The sequence below is a fragment of the Rhinopithecus roxellana genome, chromosome 4, assembly GCF_007565055.1.
Source record: "Rhinopithecus roxellana isolate Shanxi Qingling chromosome 4, ASM756505v1, whole genome shotgun sequence".
NCBI classification, from domain to species: Eukaryota; Metazoa; Chordata; class Mammalia; order Primates; family Cercopithecidae; genus Rhinopithecus; species Rhinopithecus roxellana.
In genome coordinates this window covers 87,932,662-87,951,169 of record NC_044552.1, presented here as the reverse complement: position 1 = coordinate 87,951,169, position 18,508 = coordinate 87,932,662, and the positions used below count along the sequence as shown (strand labels likewise).

The 18,508-nt window shown below is 36.8% G+C and overlaps 1 protein-coding gene across 7 annotated transcripts in view; it reads right to left on the bottom strand.

Moving 5' to 3' along the window:
- The window catches only part of MYO6 (myosin VI), a 172,062-nt gene that overhangs the window by 18,273 nt on the left and 135,281 nt on the right, over window positions 1–18,508 (bottom strand). For all 7 annotated transcript variants that reach the window (XM_010372237.2, XM_010372240.2, XM_010372241.2 and 4 more), the window contains 7 exons: window positions 11,889–12,019; window positions 11,722–11,799; window positions 10,039–10,168; window positions 6,111–6,201; window positions 5,204–5,354; window positions 2,074–2,282; window positions 1,040–1,118 (listed from right to left, as the gene is read on the bottom strand). In XM_010372237.2, the coding sequence (XP_010370539.2) occupies window positions 1,040–1,118; window positions 2,074–2,282; window positions 5,204–5,354; window positions 6,111–6,201; window positions 10,039–10,168; window positions 11,722–11,799; window positions 11,889–12,019 (869 nt within the window). The remainder of the gene's footprint in view (window positions 1–1,039; window positions 1,119–2,073; window positions 2,283–5,203; window positions 5,355–6,110; window positions 6,202–10,038; window positions 10,169–11,721; window positions 11,800–11,888; window positions 12,020–18,508) is intronic.

Genomic DNA, 18,508 nt, shown 5'->3' with positions numbered 1-18,508 from the left:
CTCTTTCCCAAGACCAAGAGAAGGCAGAAGAACCACAGCGCCACAATTCTATGACTATAAATATTAGTGTCCCAAACATCATATGAGTATCTTAGGCATCCCATTAACACTAGCACCTAGAGAGCAGATGTCAGGAATTTAAAGTTTGAGTTATGCTTAGGATATATTATGAAAGCCATGACAAACAGAAAGTCAAATACATGAGCAATTTATTCTTAACATGGGACTTTTTAAAAACGAGGGGTGGAGAGAGAATCTTAATCCTAATTTATTAATACCAGTATCTACAAAGTTGTATGATATCTTAAAACTTAACATTTTAAGTGAATTTTCATTTGACTCTCCCCTAGGTACAATAACAATTATTAATATTTATTGAGGTACACAGTGTTCAAAATGCTTTAACATGTATTAACTATCAAATGCTTGCAACTATTATCTATCCACATTCTACAAAGAGAAAACTGTGACCCAAGTTACTCACTATAATCTATACAATGTTACAATTTCTGTCAGTGACTGATCCTGGATTTGAACCCATTTCCCTAGTTCCAAAGTCCATTCCCATAACCACTTCAAAAACTGGCCTTTGGTCTCTGGGATAAACTAGTGACAGCTTATCTAGCAAATCAAGATCTCATTTTCACTTCCTTTGTAGGTTCCATTTTATTTTATTTTATTTTATTTTATTTTATTTTATTTATTTATTTATTTTTGAGACAGAGTCTCACTCTGTTGCCCAGGCTGGAGTGCAGTGGTGCCATCTCGGCTCACTGCAAGCTCCGCCTCCCAGGTTCACATCGTTCTCCTGCCTCAACCTCCCAATTAGCTGGGACTACAGGTGCCCGTCACCACACCCAGCTAATTTGTTATTTTTAGTAGAGATGGGGTTTCACTGCATTAGCCAGGATGGTCTCGATCTCCTGATCTCGTGATCCGCCCGCCTCGGCCTCCCAAAGAGCTGGGATTACAGGCATGAGCCACAGCGCCTGGCCTGTAGGTTTCATTTTAATAGAAATTCAATCCAGTAAGTACGTACTTGAATGCGTTTTTCATCATCTTCTCTTTTCTTTCTCTCTTCTTCTTCTTGTTTTCTCTTTGCTTCCATCTCAAGTTTCCTAATAAAAAATAGAAAACTCTTCAAAAATTTAACAGAAAATAAGGAATCCTTCAGAAGACAATTTAACTATTATTTAATAATAAAGGCAACAGATTGGGAATGCAAATTAACCTCCTGGTCACATATATCAACTTATTTTGAACAAAATAAAATTTAACTCTATTGACAATAATTCTTAAATAAAACAAATGTAATTGTATTCTATAACTTTTAACATCTCTAGATTAATGTGATTACAAAGCCTGGCTGTAAGGTCCTGATTAAAGGTGCTTCCCTCTACTCCCTCTCCAACTCAACAACTCATCCATTCTCTTGACCCTATCATGGCAATCTTTCAAAACGTTATTAGTTTTAAAACTGCAGAAAAGTAGAAATGTCATTTACCTAGCTTAGAAAACAATAAACAAATCATAGCTTTAAAAAGAAGAAAATCTTCAGGTATAAGAGTCTAACTAAAATTCAGATTATAGTTAAAATTATTTTATGTTATCATTATTATAAAATGAGCTTATTTTCTCAATTTTCAAACTTATTACAAAATTGGTTCATTAAAATAAGAACACCGTTTTAAGAATTGTCAACTTGGCACAGTTGCTCACGCCTGTAATCCCAGCACTTTGGGAGGCTGAGGCGGGCGGATCCCCTGAGGTCAGGAGTTTGAGACCAGCCTAGCCAACACAGTGAAACCCCGTCCCTAATACAAATACAAAAATTAGCCAGGCATGTTGGTGTGTGCCTGTAGTCCCAGCTACTCAGGAGGCGAGGCAGGAGAATCAATTGAACCCGAGAGGCAGAGTGCAGTAAGCCGAGATCACGCCACTGCACTCCAGCCTGGGTGACAGAGTGAGACGCTGTCTCAAAAACAAAACAAAAAAAGGAACTATCATTAACCACTGTGAATACCAATAATTCACTATTTAAGTCTCTTATTCAAAATAATATAAATGCCTCACATCCGCCTTTCCTCCTCCTCCTTTCTTCGACGTTTTTCATCTTCTTCACGTCTTTTTCTTTCCTTTTCCATTTCTTCTTGAATACGCCTCAGCCTTTCTGCTTCCTCTTCCTGCTGTTTTTTTTTCTGTAATGCACTGAGGAGTTGCTCTGAGCTTTTAACCAGTGCATCATATTCTTTCTGTATTTGTTCCCGCGTCATCATAGTGGACTTTAAAAAATAAAATAATAGGTACGTAAAAGCTTATTTCTTCTATTGCACAACCATGTGAATATACTTAACAATACTGAACTATAAACTTAAAAATGGTTAAGATAAATTTTACGTTTGTATTGTTTTTTTACTACGATTTAAAATAAAAAACTACTCCAGTATGCAAATACAGCAAAAACTAGGTAAGATGGTAAGCAATATGTCCGTTATCTTTGCTATACTGTTTGTACATTAAATACTATTCAAAAAATGTTTTATGTTATCTCTGCACACAAGTATTAGACATCAGACAGGTGTACTGTGGATAAGGTAATATATTGCAGTGAAAAATTATTTCTACGCCCGGTATGGTGGCTCATGCCTGTAATCCCAGCCCTTTGGGAGCCGAGGTGGGCAGATCACCTGAGGTCAGGAGTTCGAGACCAGCCTGGCCAACATAGTGAAATCCCGTCTCTAACAAAAAAAAATACAAAAATTAGCCAGGCATGGTGGTACACACCTGTAGTCCCAGCTACTCGGGAGGCTGAGGCAGGAGAATTGCTTGAACCCGGGAGGCAGAGGTTACAGTGAACCGAGATCACGCCACTGCACTCCAGCCTGCGCAACAGAGCAAGACTCTTGTCTCAAAAAGAAAAAACTATTTCTTAAGTAATGATCAGCTAATTTAGCAAGAGTTTACTACTACTTTATAATAATGTTCAAATAGTACCTAGAGAATACTTTAAAAATTACTAAATATATCCAAAATTATTGGATGATTTCGCCTTCAAAAAATGTGGGTGGGTTAATTTATAATACCACATAAACAAGGATGGCCCTTGACAGATTTATAAAATCAGTTGAGTCTATTTATAGCATTTTCATTTTCCTCCAGATCTTTTTTTTCCTTTCTACCTCCAAGATTGCCATTGTTTACATAAAGTATCTGCAGAAAATATAAAATGCTCACATTAAGACATTTATTATATCCCACATACTTGCACTGACCTATGAAACTGAGAAAAAGCATTAAAACTCTAAAATAAAATTGAGGAAAAGATACAAAATGTAATTAATGAAATATGAAATATAATTAACAAACACAGAAGAGTCTTCAATTCCACTAGTAATCAAATAAAAATCAAAACAAAAAAAGGGGTCCCATTTTTTTCCCACAAAATTGGAGAGGAAATTGCTATTTTCACAAAATTAAGTAAATTACATTATCATATCTATGAAAATAATGTATTAACATGGACGAGTATATATCATAATGGTAGAGATAGAAATTGAAATGTGTATTATGATAAGAACTATGTAAACATTTATGCATAAAAGAGCGTAAGGTAAAGTAAAAACAAGTAAAATTATACTGTAAAGATAAAAGTAAAAATATACTGTGATATACAACAGTATATTAACTGAATTTGTTAACGTGGAGGTATTAAGAGGTTTTTGGTGGTTTCTCCAATTTTTGTTGTTGTTGTTGTTTTAAGCCACGGGTCTGTCACCCAGGTTGGAGTGCAGTGGTGCAATCTCTGCTCACTGCAACCTCCACCTCCCGGGCTCAAGCAATCCTCTAACCTCAGCCTCCTTGGGACCACAGGCTCATGCCACCTTGCCCAACTAATTTTTTGTATTTTTGGTGGAGACAGGTTTTCGCCATGTTGACCAGGCTGCTCTCTAACTCCTGAGCTCAGGGGATCCATCTGCCTGGGCCTCCCAAAGTACTGGGAATACAGGCATGAGCCATCACATCTGGCCTCCAAATTTGTTATAATATTACTTTTATCATTTATTTATTTAATTATTTTTAGACACAGTCTCGCTCTGTCACCCAGGCTGGAGTGCAGTGGCACAATCTTGGCTCACTGCAACTTCTGCCTCCTGGGTTCAAGCAATTCTCCTGCCTCAGCCTCCCAAGTAGCTGCAACTACAGGCGCGTGTGACCACACCCGACTAACTTTTGTATTTTTAGTAGAGACGGGATTTCACCATGTTGGCCAGGCTGGTCTCAACCTCCTGACCTCAAGTAATCCACCCACCTCGGCCTCCCAAAGTTCTGGGATTACAGGCGGGAGCCACCGTGCCCCACCACTTTTATAATGTAAAAATTAGTTTCTCAAAGTAGAAAAGCATGAAACAAATTAAATTATTTGCATTCATCCTCTCTAAGTCATGATTATGCAAAAGCTCACCAATAAAGTATGGTATTTTAGTTGTTCTTTTGTGGAAGGAACATCTTTTTTTTTTTTAATATATGTGTTTTGTGTTTTCTTTTTGCTTCAATTTTTTTTGTTTGTTTGTTTTGAGATGGAGTCTCACTCTGTCGCCAGGCTGGAATGCAGTGGTGTGATCTTGGCTCACTGCAATCTCTACCTCCTGGGTTCAAGCGATTCTCCTGCCTCAGTCTCCCCAATAGCTGGAATTACAAGTGCACACCACCATGCCCAGCTAGTTTTTGTATTTTTAGTAGAGACAGGGTTTCACCATGTTGGCCAGGAAGGTCTTGATCTCCTGACCTCGTAATCCCAAAGTGCTGGGATTACAGGCATGAGCCACCACACACAGCCTTCAACTTTTATTTTAATTTCAGGGATGCATGTGCAGGATGTGCAGGTTTGTTACACAGGTAAACGTGTGCCATGGTGGGTTTGATGCACAGATCATCCCATCACCTAGGTATAAAGCTGTGGGGAATATCTTTCTTAGCAACAGAAGAAATGGCATAAAAATTATCTTCTTTAACTTTTTGCTATGAAATTTTTCAAACATAAAGTGTAGAGGTAATATGATGAGCATCTACTTGCCATCATTGGATCTCAACACATTTTGTAATTTTGAAAAACTAAGGACCTTTTCTATACAATTTCAATATCAGTAACAAAATATATTAAATTATGTAAAAAGTCAAAGTCATCTGGGTTAAAATTACATACCTTAATTTTGGCCATCAAAGCATCAATAGAAATTTCCAGATCCTTGATCTGTTTATTCATCTCTGGTTTTCCATCTTTCAACACACTGACTACCTCATTAAATTTATCAAGTCGTTTTTTCAGTGTGCCCACCTTAACCAGGCCATCAATGCTGTAAAAATAATACTTCATTAGAGCCTAATTTCATCGTATAGTACTTTTGGCAGATTTTTCATTTATAAAATGCTAAACAGGGTATTTCACTTCCGTTTTCAATATTATCTAGTATTCTCTTTTTCAGATCTTTTGTTGAAGGCTTAAAAAATCAAATATGAGTGTGAATGACACTGATGCCTGTCAACAGGATTAAAGCCTTCTACAACTTTGAGAATACAAATCACAGAGGACCTTAAAGGAGTTATCTAAGTCTCTTTGAAAAGGTGTGATGGATCAATAGATATTCAGACTTACAGTTCTTAAGTCTAAATTAAAAATGAAAGATTCAAATAAGAAATAAAGACTAATTTATAATGGGGCAATGTAATTCCTACAGATAATCTTGAAAATTTTGGTAAACATATTAGTGAGTTTTTTTTAAAAATGTCACCTTGATATTATCAAGAAACTCAAATAACTAAAATAATCGGAATAAAAGAGCTTCTCTCAACACTTATTTCTTGTTTTATAATCTTTATACATTTTCGTATGGCACTTCAAATCCTTTCATAGAATGAGGCAAGTAATAAGGTAATAAATGAATTAACTAATTTCAAATAAATATTACAAATAGAAGACTAATATATCATCTTACCAAGAACGTGAGAAAACTCCTTGAGTATCCAAACTGCTTTTTATTATGACTTTATTGTCATTTTGTATTACAGTAACTAGGTTTTGTAGAGTTCTTTTTAGGGACTATTCATCTTACCGAGGTTTGTGTCTCCTCTTGCAAAGCCACATTCGAATAGTTTTTTGCATTTTAATGCAGGCTTCAGCTCGATATTTTATTTTGTTTTTCACTACATGTAAGAGTAAAATAAAATGATAGAAAATTATTCAGTTTAAATCTAACATATATTTTAAAAAACTCATTTTCACAAAGTAATTCTCAAGAAACATGAAATCTTGTATTATGTATCAGATATCAAAAACAGAAAGTTTTAACATTTCTTTTTTGTTTGTTTGTTTTCGTTTTGACAGAGTCTCAACCCAGGCTGAAGTGCAATGGCATGATCTTGGCTCACTGCAACCTCCACCCCCCCGGGTTCAAGCGATTCTCATGCCTCAGCCTCCTGAGTAGGTGGCACTACAGGCACATGCCACGCCAGGCTAATTTTTGGATTTTTATTTGAACCAGGGTTTTGCCATGTTGGCCAGGTTGGTCTCAAATTCGTGACCTCAAGTGATTCTCCCACCTCAGCCTCCCAAAAGGCTAGGATCACAGGTGTGAGCCACCATGCCCAACCAGTTTTAACATTTCTATAATTTCTTATTCTTCTTAAAATAAAAAGATACTGAAACCACCTGCGCAAAATTTACAACGAAGGAAATTATGTAAAAGAAATCTGACCTAACCAAGTCCATCTTGCTCCTAACCTCTAAGCTGTCCTTGTTCATTCCTGGGTGTGGGCCGAACTAGTCTTGGGAAGGAATTTAGTTTATATAGTTTAACTTTGAAACAAACACGTTAATAGCCCTTTCCCTAAATAAACCCCCTTCTTGCCTGGGGAACCAGTCAGCCTTTGCAGGACTAACAAATTGGCTCCAAGATTAGAAATTACTGTTTAGGAGCCACACAGCCACCTCCCCAAATTGCTCCCGTATACAACATCACATTTGTAAAACCTAACATCAGTGCTTGAGATATTCTGCAGACCTGCCAATGCACCAGCTGATGTCACCTAGATAGGTAATCTGGCCCGGCCAGTTCTATGATCCCACTCAGGAACAGAATAAAGCAAGAAAAACTCAACTTTGACCCCCTATGATTTCATCTCCAACCCAAGCCCCTACCTACCAAATTATCCTTAAAAACTCAGATCTCCGAGTTTTCAGAGAGACTGATTTGAGTAATCATAAAACTCCAGTCTCCCATACAGCCGGCTCTACGTGAATTACTCTTTCTGTACTGCAATTCCCGTCTTGATAAATCAGTTCTGTCTAGGTAGTGGGCAAGGAGAACCCACTGCATAGTTATAATATCATGTACCTGGTTAGGCTTACATTTTAAATGCATTATTTCCTTATTATGCTACACTGCTACCTCCCAAACTGTCTTAGGCAACATACTGAACAGGTATGTCCTGAAAAAAGGATTTACCTGTCAAATGAGTGTATGAAAAGCTGTACACTACACTTCTGTTTGGAGGTTCACAATGAACACAGAGTGAAGCCTCTGAGAATCCTACAGCAAAGAAATCTACTTAACTTCAGTTACTTAGAGTTTCCTAGGATGATCTGGCCTTGAACATTTTTTTTCAGAGCTTCCTATTAACATTCTGAAAGATCCCTGCCCGGTTACTGACTTCAGTACCACTGTAGAACACAGTCCACAAATGAACGGTGTAACAGATAATTTTATTATAATGTGTTTTCTATCATAATGCAATGTATAAAGCTGAACGTATTAAACTACAGTAATATATTTATATTTTATTTGTAAAATGATGGGAAAAAGAGATTCTGCTTTTTTCTTTTTATATTAATAGTTCTCTTTTTATCTATATTCACAATTGTCTAACAAAATATCTCAAAAATAATCTGTTTGCATGATTCTTTTTCATTAGGCCAAAAGAATTTTCCTCTCCTACTAATAAGGAAAAATTTACTGAATCCTTTTCAAGTGCCTAGCACTATTTCAGGTACTCTGATGAGTATGAGAGGCAACTGTAAATGTAATCAAGTTACTGATTCCCACACAGTTCCCAACGATTAAAGGTTTGCCACAGATCCTTAGGCAACCCCAAAATGTTCTGTCCCTCACTTTTGTTTTGGGCCAGCTATGTAACTGCTATGACCTGGCCAAACCACACATAAAAGCAGCTTAGCCCAGTATGTCAAAGGGGTTTGAAATCCTAATCCCAAAATCCATAATCCCAAATGTTGAAATCCCAAAAGATCAAAATTCCTCGATTAAAATCCCTAACATCTAAAATCTCAAAAATCACAATCACAGGGATCATAGAAGAATTTCAAAAGGAGCAATCTCATGAAGAAAATGAATATGAACATATTCTCCAAGAAGAACCATGTCCTAAAAGAAAAAAAAGCACCTATTATTCATGGTACAAGATTTCAAAATATAGTTAATGACTGAGAAAGACAGCCAGCTCTTATGGACTACCTCCATGCAACTGTCTATAATCTATCCCTGTAATACACTTTTTTGTATGTCAAACTTTCTTTTTAGTTTTGGGTTTTTTTTTTTTCTTTTCTTTGCTTTTATTTTCACTATCTTGAATTGTTAGCATTTTTTAATTATGTAGAAATTTTTAGAGAGTTCTAATTTACTGTATTCATATTTTGCAAATTTAACTCCACAAAAATGCATTATCACAACATTTACTTTCTGGGTAAACACTGTGTGTGTATACAAAAACACTGAAACTTCCTCAATCAGTGAACAGATGTCCTTTATCACACATCTGCACTTGTAAAAGATAAAATTTCTCAAGATCACAGTTCTCTGGGCAACTACAAATGCAGTGGTGACTCACCATCATTTTTGACTGATCTCATCAAAAGACAGCTTGTTCATCACAGTATTTCAGATGAATGCAGTAACAAAGCTGGGTGCACAATTACCAACCACAATAATATGTGTTTATGCATTTCACCTTTTGCCCTGCTTCTTTATGAACATGGTTTGTCTGCTCCTATTATACCCATGCAACTATTGTTAGTATATGTGTTTATACTTTCAAAAATATATATGTTGTTATTTCCTATTTTATTGTGTAAAGTGGCCTATGAAGAGTTCTGTCATGTTTTTACATGTTTCTCAAATCCCCTTTTAAAAATGTAAATAAATATCTTTTAAAGAATATTTCTATTATTTTTTACAGAATCCTGGTTTTGGGACTTTCATCTCTTGAGATTTCCACATTTGGGATTATGGTGTTCAAGACTGTGTCTTTCAGGATTATGATAGACTTCCTTTCAAAGAACAGGAGTTAAGGGGGATGGTAGGGGAAGAGACTGAAACAAAAAACTGACACACCATTTCACATGATTTTGAAAGACATTCAAATAATTCAGACTTCACCTTTTATGAAAGGAAAGTCATAAAAGGCTTCTAGTTTAGAGAGAGATCTCTAAGAAATCAGGAAAACCAGTCTGGAAGCTAATGAAATTATTATGCAAAAGGCGGAAAAGGACTTCACTAAGGCACTGGCAAGAAAAAGAAAGGAATGTACAGTATTTGGAGGAGGAATCAACAGGATCTGGTGACTGACAGTATTTCAGGGATAAGAAAGGAAAGTCAATCACATTTGGAATTTTGGGGGTATGTGTATTGTAGATGCCATGCAGGCAGAAAGAAAAGTTCTGGTTTAAGTCTGAGAGATCAGGGGATGGTGAGGGTTGCGGGGACGAGAGAAAAGAATCAAGACAGTGAATTCCATTTTGTTAGGACACTATGAAACTGACACTCTTATAACACATTTGAGTAAAGAAAATAAGTATCATATACTCAAAAAATAAAAAAAGAAAGAACATCTACAAATAGGAACCTGGGACCCAGTGCGAACAAGTCTCAGTCTCTGTTGCCCAGCATCACCTCTGAGACAGCTTTACAACACTCCACAAACCATCTTAAAACAATGAAAGACCCTATAGGTGTGAAGGAAAACACCTACATTTGATGACTGAGAGTGAGCACCACTGAACTTTCTTCCAGCGACTGCATGTGAGCCAGTGATTGACTCTTTTAACCAACTCTGCTAAGTGGTCAGGGTCAGACTTCATGATCTGATCAAATTCTGCAAACTAGGAAGTGAAATAATTTAATATCAGTATTAAAATATAAATGCATTTAAACACACAAAAGACATAAAATAGAATTCAAATCCAAAATCTAACTGTCGGAAAATGGTCACATGTTAATTACATAAGCCTTGGCGGAGAATACAACAAACCCAAACATACTTGGCCACATTTTGCTTCCTTTCTTTCTTCAGGAGTTTTTTTGGAGGTAAGGGAGGTTACTTAATGCTAGGCAGCATATTCAATAACAAAAGTGAGGGGGAAATGACTTTTAAATTACAGGTGGCTGGCAAGAAGACTTTATTGAGAAAAGAATGAAAAAGGACTACTGTATCTCTGAATTGGCTCACCCACATTCTCACATATCCTTACGGAGCTTTTGATAAGTGCATATTAGCTATATACTACCAGGTACCACCAAAATTATTCTGTCTCTCCTAACTCCCATTACCCACCCCCAACCTGTTTTGCAGTGGCACAATCTTGGTTTGCTGCAGCCTCAACTTCCCAGGCTCAAGCAATCCTCCCACCTCAGCCTCCCAAGTAGCTGGGATAACAGGCACGTACCACCACACCTAGCTAATTTTTGTATTTTTTTTGTAGAGATGAGGTTTTGCCATGTTGCCCAAGCTGGTCTCAAACTCCTAGAACCAAGCAATCCCACTGCTTCAGCCTCCCAAAGTGCTGGGAGTATAGGCATGAGCCACAGCGCCCAACCCCCATTTCCATTTTGAACAGAGATGAGAAATTGCTACTAAGTGACAGACAACACAAATAAAATAGCTAATAGCTTCTGAACTAATAAAATACATTATTTCCACTATATACCACAAAATTCCATCATGATTTCAATCCTTTACCAAATATCCCACTACAATATTAAGAATGTCAAAAACCCATCAACCAATATAATGGCTTCTTATAGTCAAAATTAAATTAAAGGTAACATAACGAGAGTAAAGATATTTAAATCTTTGTCTTAAGCTTTCAATAAATATTTCTAATTTTTCTGTAGTTTAAACAAGAAAAAGTGCTTTCTCTATGAGACTATTAGTTCTCAAATAGTTATTAAAGCCCTAAAACAAGACTGTCCAAGCTGCAGTCCATGGGCCACATGTGGCGCAGAACAGCTTTGAATGAGGCCCAACACAAACTCATAAACTTTCTTAAAACATTATGAGATTTTTATAGCAATTGTTCTATTTTTTTAGCTCATCAGCTATCATCAGTGTTAGTGTATTTTATGTGAGGCCCAGGACAATTGTTCTTCTTCCAATGTGGCTCAGGGAAGCCAAAAGACTGGACAGCTGTGCTCTAAAAATAAATGTGGAGTTTAGAATAAATATGTATGATTAAAGCTAAACAAATTATGAACATTATATTTTATCTTCAACTTTTTTTTCTTTTCTGGGAAATGGTATGGGAAATGGCAATTCATGTTGTTAGTGACCATATGATTCAAGAATAATACAAATTATTAAATACTTTAAGATATTCACTAACCCCAACTATTTGTTTTCATGAAGTTACAGCTTAAAGTAAAAATGCATATTTACCTTGCCAGGTCTAAAAAATACTTTGGTTAACCCAAACTTGTAGTCATTCTCATTTAAGCCCAAAGCTTTAAACAAAGCCTGAAAAATAAAAGTTAAAAAGTTAGTCAATTATTAATAGAAAAGACAAGTTTATAGCTAAGAAATTTCAATTTGGGTTGCATTTATACCTTACAAAATAGTCTTGGATCCAATCTTGCAAGTTTATCTGGCATATACTTTTTGTACATGTTGTAGAGTTCATGAAATGAAGCTCGTGATGGGAAACCACCCTGCATCAAGTCCAAAACAGACACCATCCCTAGATTCAAGAACAAACACAAAGCACTGTCAATCACTGTTCGAAGTCCAAAGTAACTTGTGAATGATCAATTTTATAAGTTATTATTTAGAAATGGACAATTTATGAGAGTTATCAGCAATTAAATATTATATAGGAAATATATTTATAGTCATTATGTCCCAACTTATCCACCACCTAAAACTACTGTAGTCAAATTTCCTCTAAACCCAGTAAGACTCTTTTCTAGAGGCAAATTATTAGTCTCTAGACAGATCTAACTGGGCACAGTGGCTCATGCCTATAATCCCAGCACTTTGGGAGGCCATGCCAGGCAAACTGCTCGAGCCCAAGAGTTAGAGACTAGCCTGGGAAACATGGCAAAACCCCATCTCTACAAAAAAAGAAAAAAATAGAAAAATTAGCCAAGCAAGGTGGTGCGTGCCTGTAGTCTCAGCTACTCAGGGGGCTGAGACAGGAGGATCTGAGCCAAAGGAGGTGGATGCTGAAGTGAGCCTTGCAGGACACTGTATTCTAGCCTGGGTGACAAAGTGGACACTGTATCAAAACAAAACTAAGGAAAGATCAAGTCTAGTTTGTATGTTTTTTCTGTTAGAAGACTCTGTGTCACAAATGCAGTATATAAGGCAAAGCCCTGCATTAAACCACTTTCAAAGGCCTGAAGTTAATTTTAGAACAAAATTCCTGAAAGAACCTCCAAAAAGTAGACACATTCCCAAGTTATCACCAGTGCATAAGGCAAATGGAAAAGAAAGAAGAGCTCACTGTTTCACTATAAAGACTGCCTTTCACTCACCTGTCAAAGCAACTAGACTACTGGGATGATTAATCTATTGGATAAAAGTGGTTAATCTGAGTCCGCAGTCAATGCGAGATTTTCAGGTCAGAAAGAGTGTGAAATAGGCAGGGAATGGCTGAACAGCTACAAGTGATGCCAAGACTTTTATTTACAAGACCTAGATTTCAGTCTCTGGGACTATTCAAATCAATGGAGAAAATAAGATTATTCAATAAACAGTACTATAACAAACGGCAAGCCATGTGGAAAACAAAAACAACATTAGATCCTTGTCTCACTTCTTACACCAAAATAAATTACTGCTGGCCAAAAATTTAAATTAAAACAAACTCTAAGGCTTTTTCAACCAGTTAATTTTTATTTTAAAGTAATCTCACAGGAAAGATGGCCTTTCCAGGCAGTCAGATTGAATTTTAACCCATTTGACTGGCAAAGGTATAAGATATCAATTAGTACTCAGAGCTGACGACAGTGTAGGAAAACACACAGATGCATTCTTAGCAGCAAAGTAAGCCAGTGTAACAATTTTGGATGGCAATTTGGAAATATCCCTTTGGCTCAGTAAATCTGTTCTATGATTTTTCACACTGTGGGCAAAGATATGCATGTGGACAATGTCCAGATGTCCTCTGGGTCATTGTTGGCAATAGAAAAAAAATCAGAAAAAAACTAAAATATCAATTGATTATGTTACAACCATATGATGGGATGTGAAATATTGATTTAAAAGAATAGAGCAGAGCTTAATCTAACCAGTATAAAAAAATATATCCAAGATGTAGAGTTAAGTGGTCACCCCTAAGAGCTGAGCTTTTTTGTTACTTATATTATTCTGTACTGTTTAATTTGTTACTGTGAATTTTCAATATTAATTAATGAAACACATACAAGAAATCAATCCTATGGGGGAAAAAAAAAATCTCCAAAACTAGATTTAGCTCTAGACTTTGCTTTGAGACAGAAAAGTAAGGTTTGGTTAGTATCATCACAGTTTTTGGCCATTTGTATCAAATAAACAAGTACCTTTGGAAATATACACATCTAAGTCTCCTGGCTTGCCCTGTAGCGGCAAAGTATAAACTGGCTCACAGTTCATTAAGAATTTCATGGTGCTTCATTCAAAAGCTAGCAGAAGGCAAGAAATAACTAAGATCAGAGCAGAAATGAAGGAGATAGAGACACAAAAAACCCTCCAAAAAATCAATGAATCCAGGAGTTGGTTTTTTGAAAAGATCAACAAAATTGACAGACCGCTAGCAAGGCTAATAAAGAAGAAAAGAGAGAAGAATCAAATAGACGCAATAAAAAATGATAAAGGGGATATCACCACCGACTCCACAGAAATACAAACTACCATCAGAGAATACTATAAACACCTCTACGCAAATCAACTAGAAAATCTAGAAGAAATGGATAATTTCCTGGACACTTACACTCTCCCAAGACTAAACCAGGAAGAAGTTGAATCCCTGAATAGACCAATAGCAGGCTCTGAAATTGAGGCAACAATTAATAGCCTACCCACCAAAAAAAGTCCAGGACCAGATGGATTCACAGCTGAATTCTACCAGAGGTACAAGGAGGAGCTGGTACCATTCCTTCTGAAACTATTCCAATCAATAGAAAAAGAGGGAATCCTCCCTAACTCATTTTATGAGGCCAACATCATCCTGATACCAAAGCCTGGCAGAGACACAACAAAAAAAGAGAATTTTAGACCAATATCCCTGATGAACAGCGATGCAAAAATTCTCAATAAAATACTGGCAAACCGGATTCAGCAGCACATCAAAAAGCTTATCCACCATGATCAAGTGGGCTTCATCCCTGGGATGCAAGGCTGGTTCAACATTCGCAAATCAATAAACGTAATCCAGCATATAAACAGAACCAAAGACAAGAACCACATGATTATCTCAATAGATGCAGAAAAGGCTTTTGACAAAATTCAACAGCCCTTCATGCTAAAAACGCTCAATAAATTCGGTATTGATGGAACGTACCTCAAAATAGTAAGAGCTATTTTATGACAAACCCACAGCCAATATCATACTGAATGGGCAAAAACTGGAAAAATTCCCTTTGAAAACTGGCACAAGACAGGGATGCCCTCTCTCACCACTCCTATTCAACATAGTGTTGGAAGTTCTGGCTAGGGCAATTAGGCAAGAGAAAGAAATCAAGGGTATTCAGTTAGGAAAAGAAGAAGTCAAACTGTCCCTGTTTGCAGATGACATGATTGCATATTTAGAAAACCCCATTGTCTCAGCCCAAAATCTCCTTAAGCTGATAAGCAACTTCAGCAAAGTCTCAGGATACAAAATTAATGTGCAAAAATCACAAGCATTCTTATACACCAGTAACAGACAGAGAGCCAAATCATGAATGAACTTCCATTCACAATTGCTTCAAAGAGAATAAAATACCTAGGAATCCAACTTACAAGGGATGTCAAGGACCTCTTCAAGGAGAACTACAAACCACTGCTCAGTGAAATCAAAGAGGACACAAACAAATGGAAGAACATACCATGCTCATGGATAGGAAGAATCAATATCGTGAAAATGGCCATACTGCCCAAGGTTATTTATAGATTCAATGCCATCCCCATCAAGCTACCAATGAGTTTCTTCACAGAATTGGAAAAAACTGCTTTAAAGTTCATATGGAACCAAAAAAGAGCCCGCATTGCCAAGACAATCCTAAGTCAAAAGAACAAAGCTGCAGGCATCACGCTACCTGACTTCAAACTATACTACAAGGCTACAGTAACCAAACAGCATGATACTGGTACCAAAACAGAGATATAGACCAATGGAACAGAACAGAGTCCTCAGAAATAATACCACACATCTACAGCCATCTGATCTTTGACAAACCTGAGAGAAACAAGAAATGGGGAAAGGATTCCCTATTTAATAAATGGTGCTGGGAAAATTGGCTAGCCATAAGTAGAAAGCTGAAACTGGATCCTTTCCTTACTCCTTATACGAAAATTAATTCAAGATGGATTAGAGACTTAAATGTTAGACCTAATACCATAAAAACCCTAAAAGAAAACCTAGGTAGTACCATTCAGGACACAGGCATGGGCAAGGACTTCATGTCTAAAACACCAAAAGCAACGGCAGCAAAAGCCAAAATTGACAAACGGGATCTCATTAAACTAAAGAGCTTCTGCACAGCAAAAGAAACTACCATCAGAGTGAACAGGCAACCTACAGAATGGGAGAAAATTTTTGCAATCTACTCATCTGACAAAGGGCTAATATCCAGAATCTACAAAGAACTCAAACAAATTTACAAGAAAAAAACAAACAACCCCATCAAAAAGTGGGCAAAGGATATGAACAGACATTTCTCAAAAGAAGACATTCATACAGCCAACAGACACATGAAAAAATGCTCATCATCACTCGCCATCAGAGAAATGCAAATCAAAACCACAATGAGATACCATCTCATACCAGTTAGAATGGCAATCATGAAAAAGTCAGGAAACAACAGGTGCTGGAGAGGATGTGGAGAAATAGGAACACTTTTACACTGTTGGTGGGATTGTAAACTAGTTCAACCATTATGGAAAACAGTATGGCAATTCCTCAAGGATCTAGAACTAGATGTACCATATGACCCAGCCATCCCACTACTGGGTATATACCCAAAGGATTATAAATCATGCTGCTATAAAGACACATGCACACGTATGTTTATTGTGGCACTATTCACAATAGCAAAGACTTGGAATCAACCCAAATGTCCATCTGTGACAGACTGGATTAAGAAAATGTGGCACATATACACCATGGAATACTATGCAGCCATAAAAAAGGATGAGTTTGCGTCCTTTGTAGGGACATGGATGCAGCTGGAAACCATCATTCTTAGCAAACTATCACAAGAACAGAAAACCAAACACCGCATGTTCTCACTCATAGGTGGGAACTGAACAATGAGATCACTTGGACTCGGGAAAGGGAACATCACACACCGGGGCCTATCATGGGGAGGGGGGAGGGGGGAGAGATTGCATTGGGAGTTATACCTGATATAAATGACGAATTGATGGGTGCTGACGAGTTGATGAGTGCAGCACACCAACATGGCACAAGTATACATATGTAACAAACCTGCACGTTATGCACATGTACCCTAGAACTTAAAGTATAATAATAAAATAAAAAAATAAATAAAAATAAAAATAAAAGAATTTCATGGTGCTTAACAAATTACCAAGCCTACAACTGCTTTCTCAGCACTTGAAACTAGTTTACTCTTAAGATGTTTTGAGGCTTAATTTTTTTTTAACCACTAAGGCAAATACTCTGCCTTCTAAACATTTCCATGAACTGGCTTTTACTCTTGCAGTTTGGTGAGTGGCTTCTTGGTGCAGAGCTGGCACCCCTCTTTGCTACAAGACAGGCAGCACAGCCCCAAGGTTACAGAAGAAGAAAACTTGACTTCTCTCAACCTCCCCTACTTTGCCCTGGTGTTTGCCAATCAGAAGATAGTAATTTTAGGCCAGGCATGGTGGCTCATGCCTGCAATCCCAGCACCTCAGGAGGCCGAGGCAGACAGATCACTTGAGGTCAGGAGTTCGACACCAGCCTGGCCAACATGGTGAAACTCAGTCTCTGCTAAAAATACAAAAACTAGTTGTGCATGGTGGTGGGCGCCTGTAATCCCACCTATTTAAGAGGCTGAGGCAGGAGAATCACTTGAATCTGGTTGGCAGAGGTTGCAGTGAGCCAAGACTGTACCACTGCACTTCAGCCTGGGTGACAGAGTGAGACTCTATCTCAAAAAAAAAAAAAAAAAGTAATAGTAATTTTAGTAAAAGGTGCCTTAAATTTATTAACTCTCTTTAAAACGAAAAAAAAAATGAAAATGGAAAGTTAAAATACAATCCAAATCTTAAATATCTTTATTTTAGAAAGCTTAATAAATATTTTTATTTCTACAACTTATTGATAATTTTTGCATTTTCTCATCACCTAGCTACATGAGTGGAACAAATTCTATATCATTATTACTATTACAATATCTATTATTGGTACTTAAAAAATTAAAGTATAATGAATTGATACTATCTGTTAAAGTGCCAACATATCTTAAGATGTTGAAATATACTGCTTATTGAAAGAGGAATCCTAGCTAAAGGATTCATCAGTAGCCCACACTCTCTCCGCTAATCTAATAGCATATACAGCTAAACCTAAACAGGTGCAACTTGCCAGGACACTAGGTGTTCACTTAGGAAATAAAGAGGAATCCAAATGGGAAAAAAAATCGACTTGAAGAAAGTATTACAAAAACACATCTCTACTTTATGGAAGAACACAACAGACATGAATTACTTAATTTTCCAGTATTCGTTAGAATTAGTCACAAATAAATCTTCATATTTTCTACACTGTTCATTCCATTCAACAAATATATACTGAGTCTAGTATATGCCAGGGAAGTAGAAATGTATGTGTAAGCCAAAACAGATGCAGTTCCTGCCCTTACGGATTAAAGGAGGGGAAAAATTAATGGATTAAAGGAGGGGCTTATGAATTAAAGGAGGGGAAAAATAAATAATTATACAAATATGTACAAAATTTGTAACTACAACTGTGAAATAAAGGCACTTGAGCTCAGCACCCCAAACTCAGGTTCCCCTCCAAGTCAGGAATATCACGAAAAGC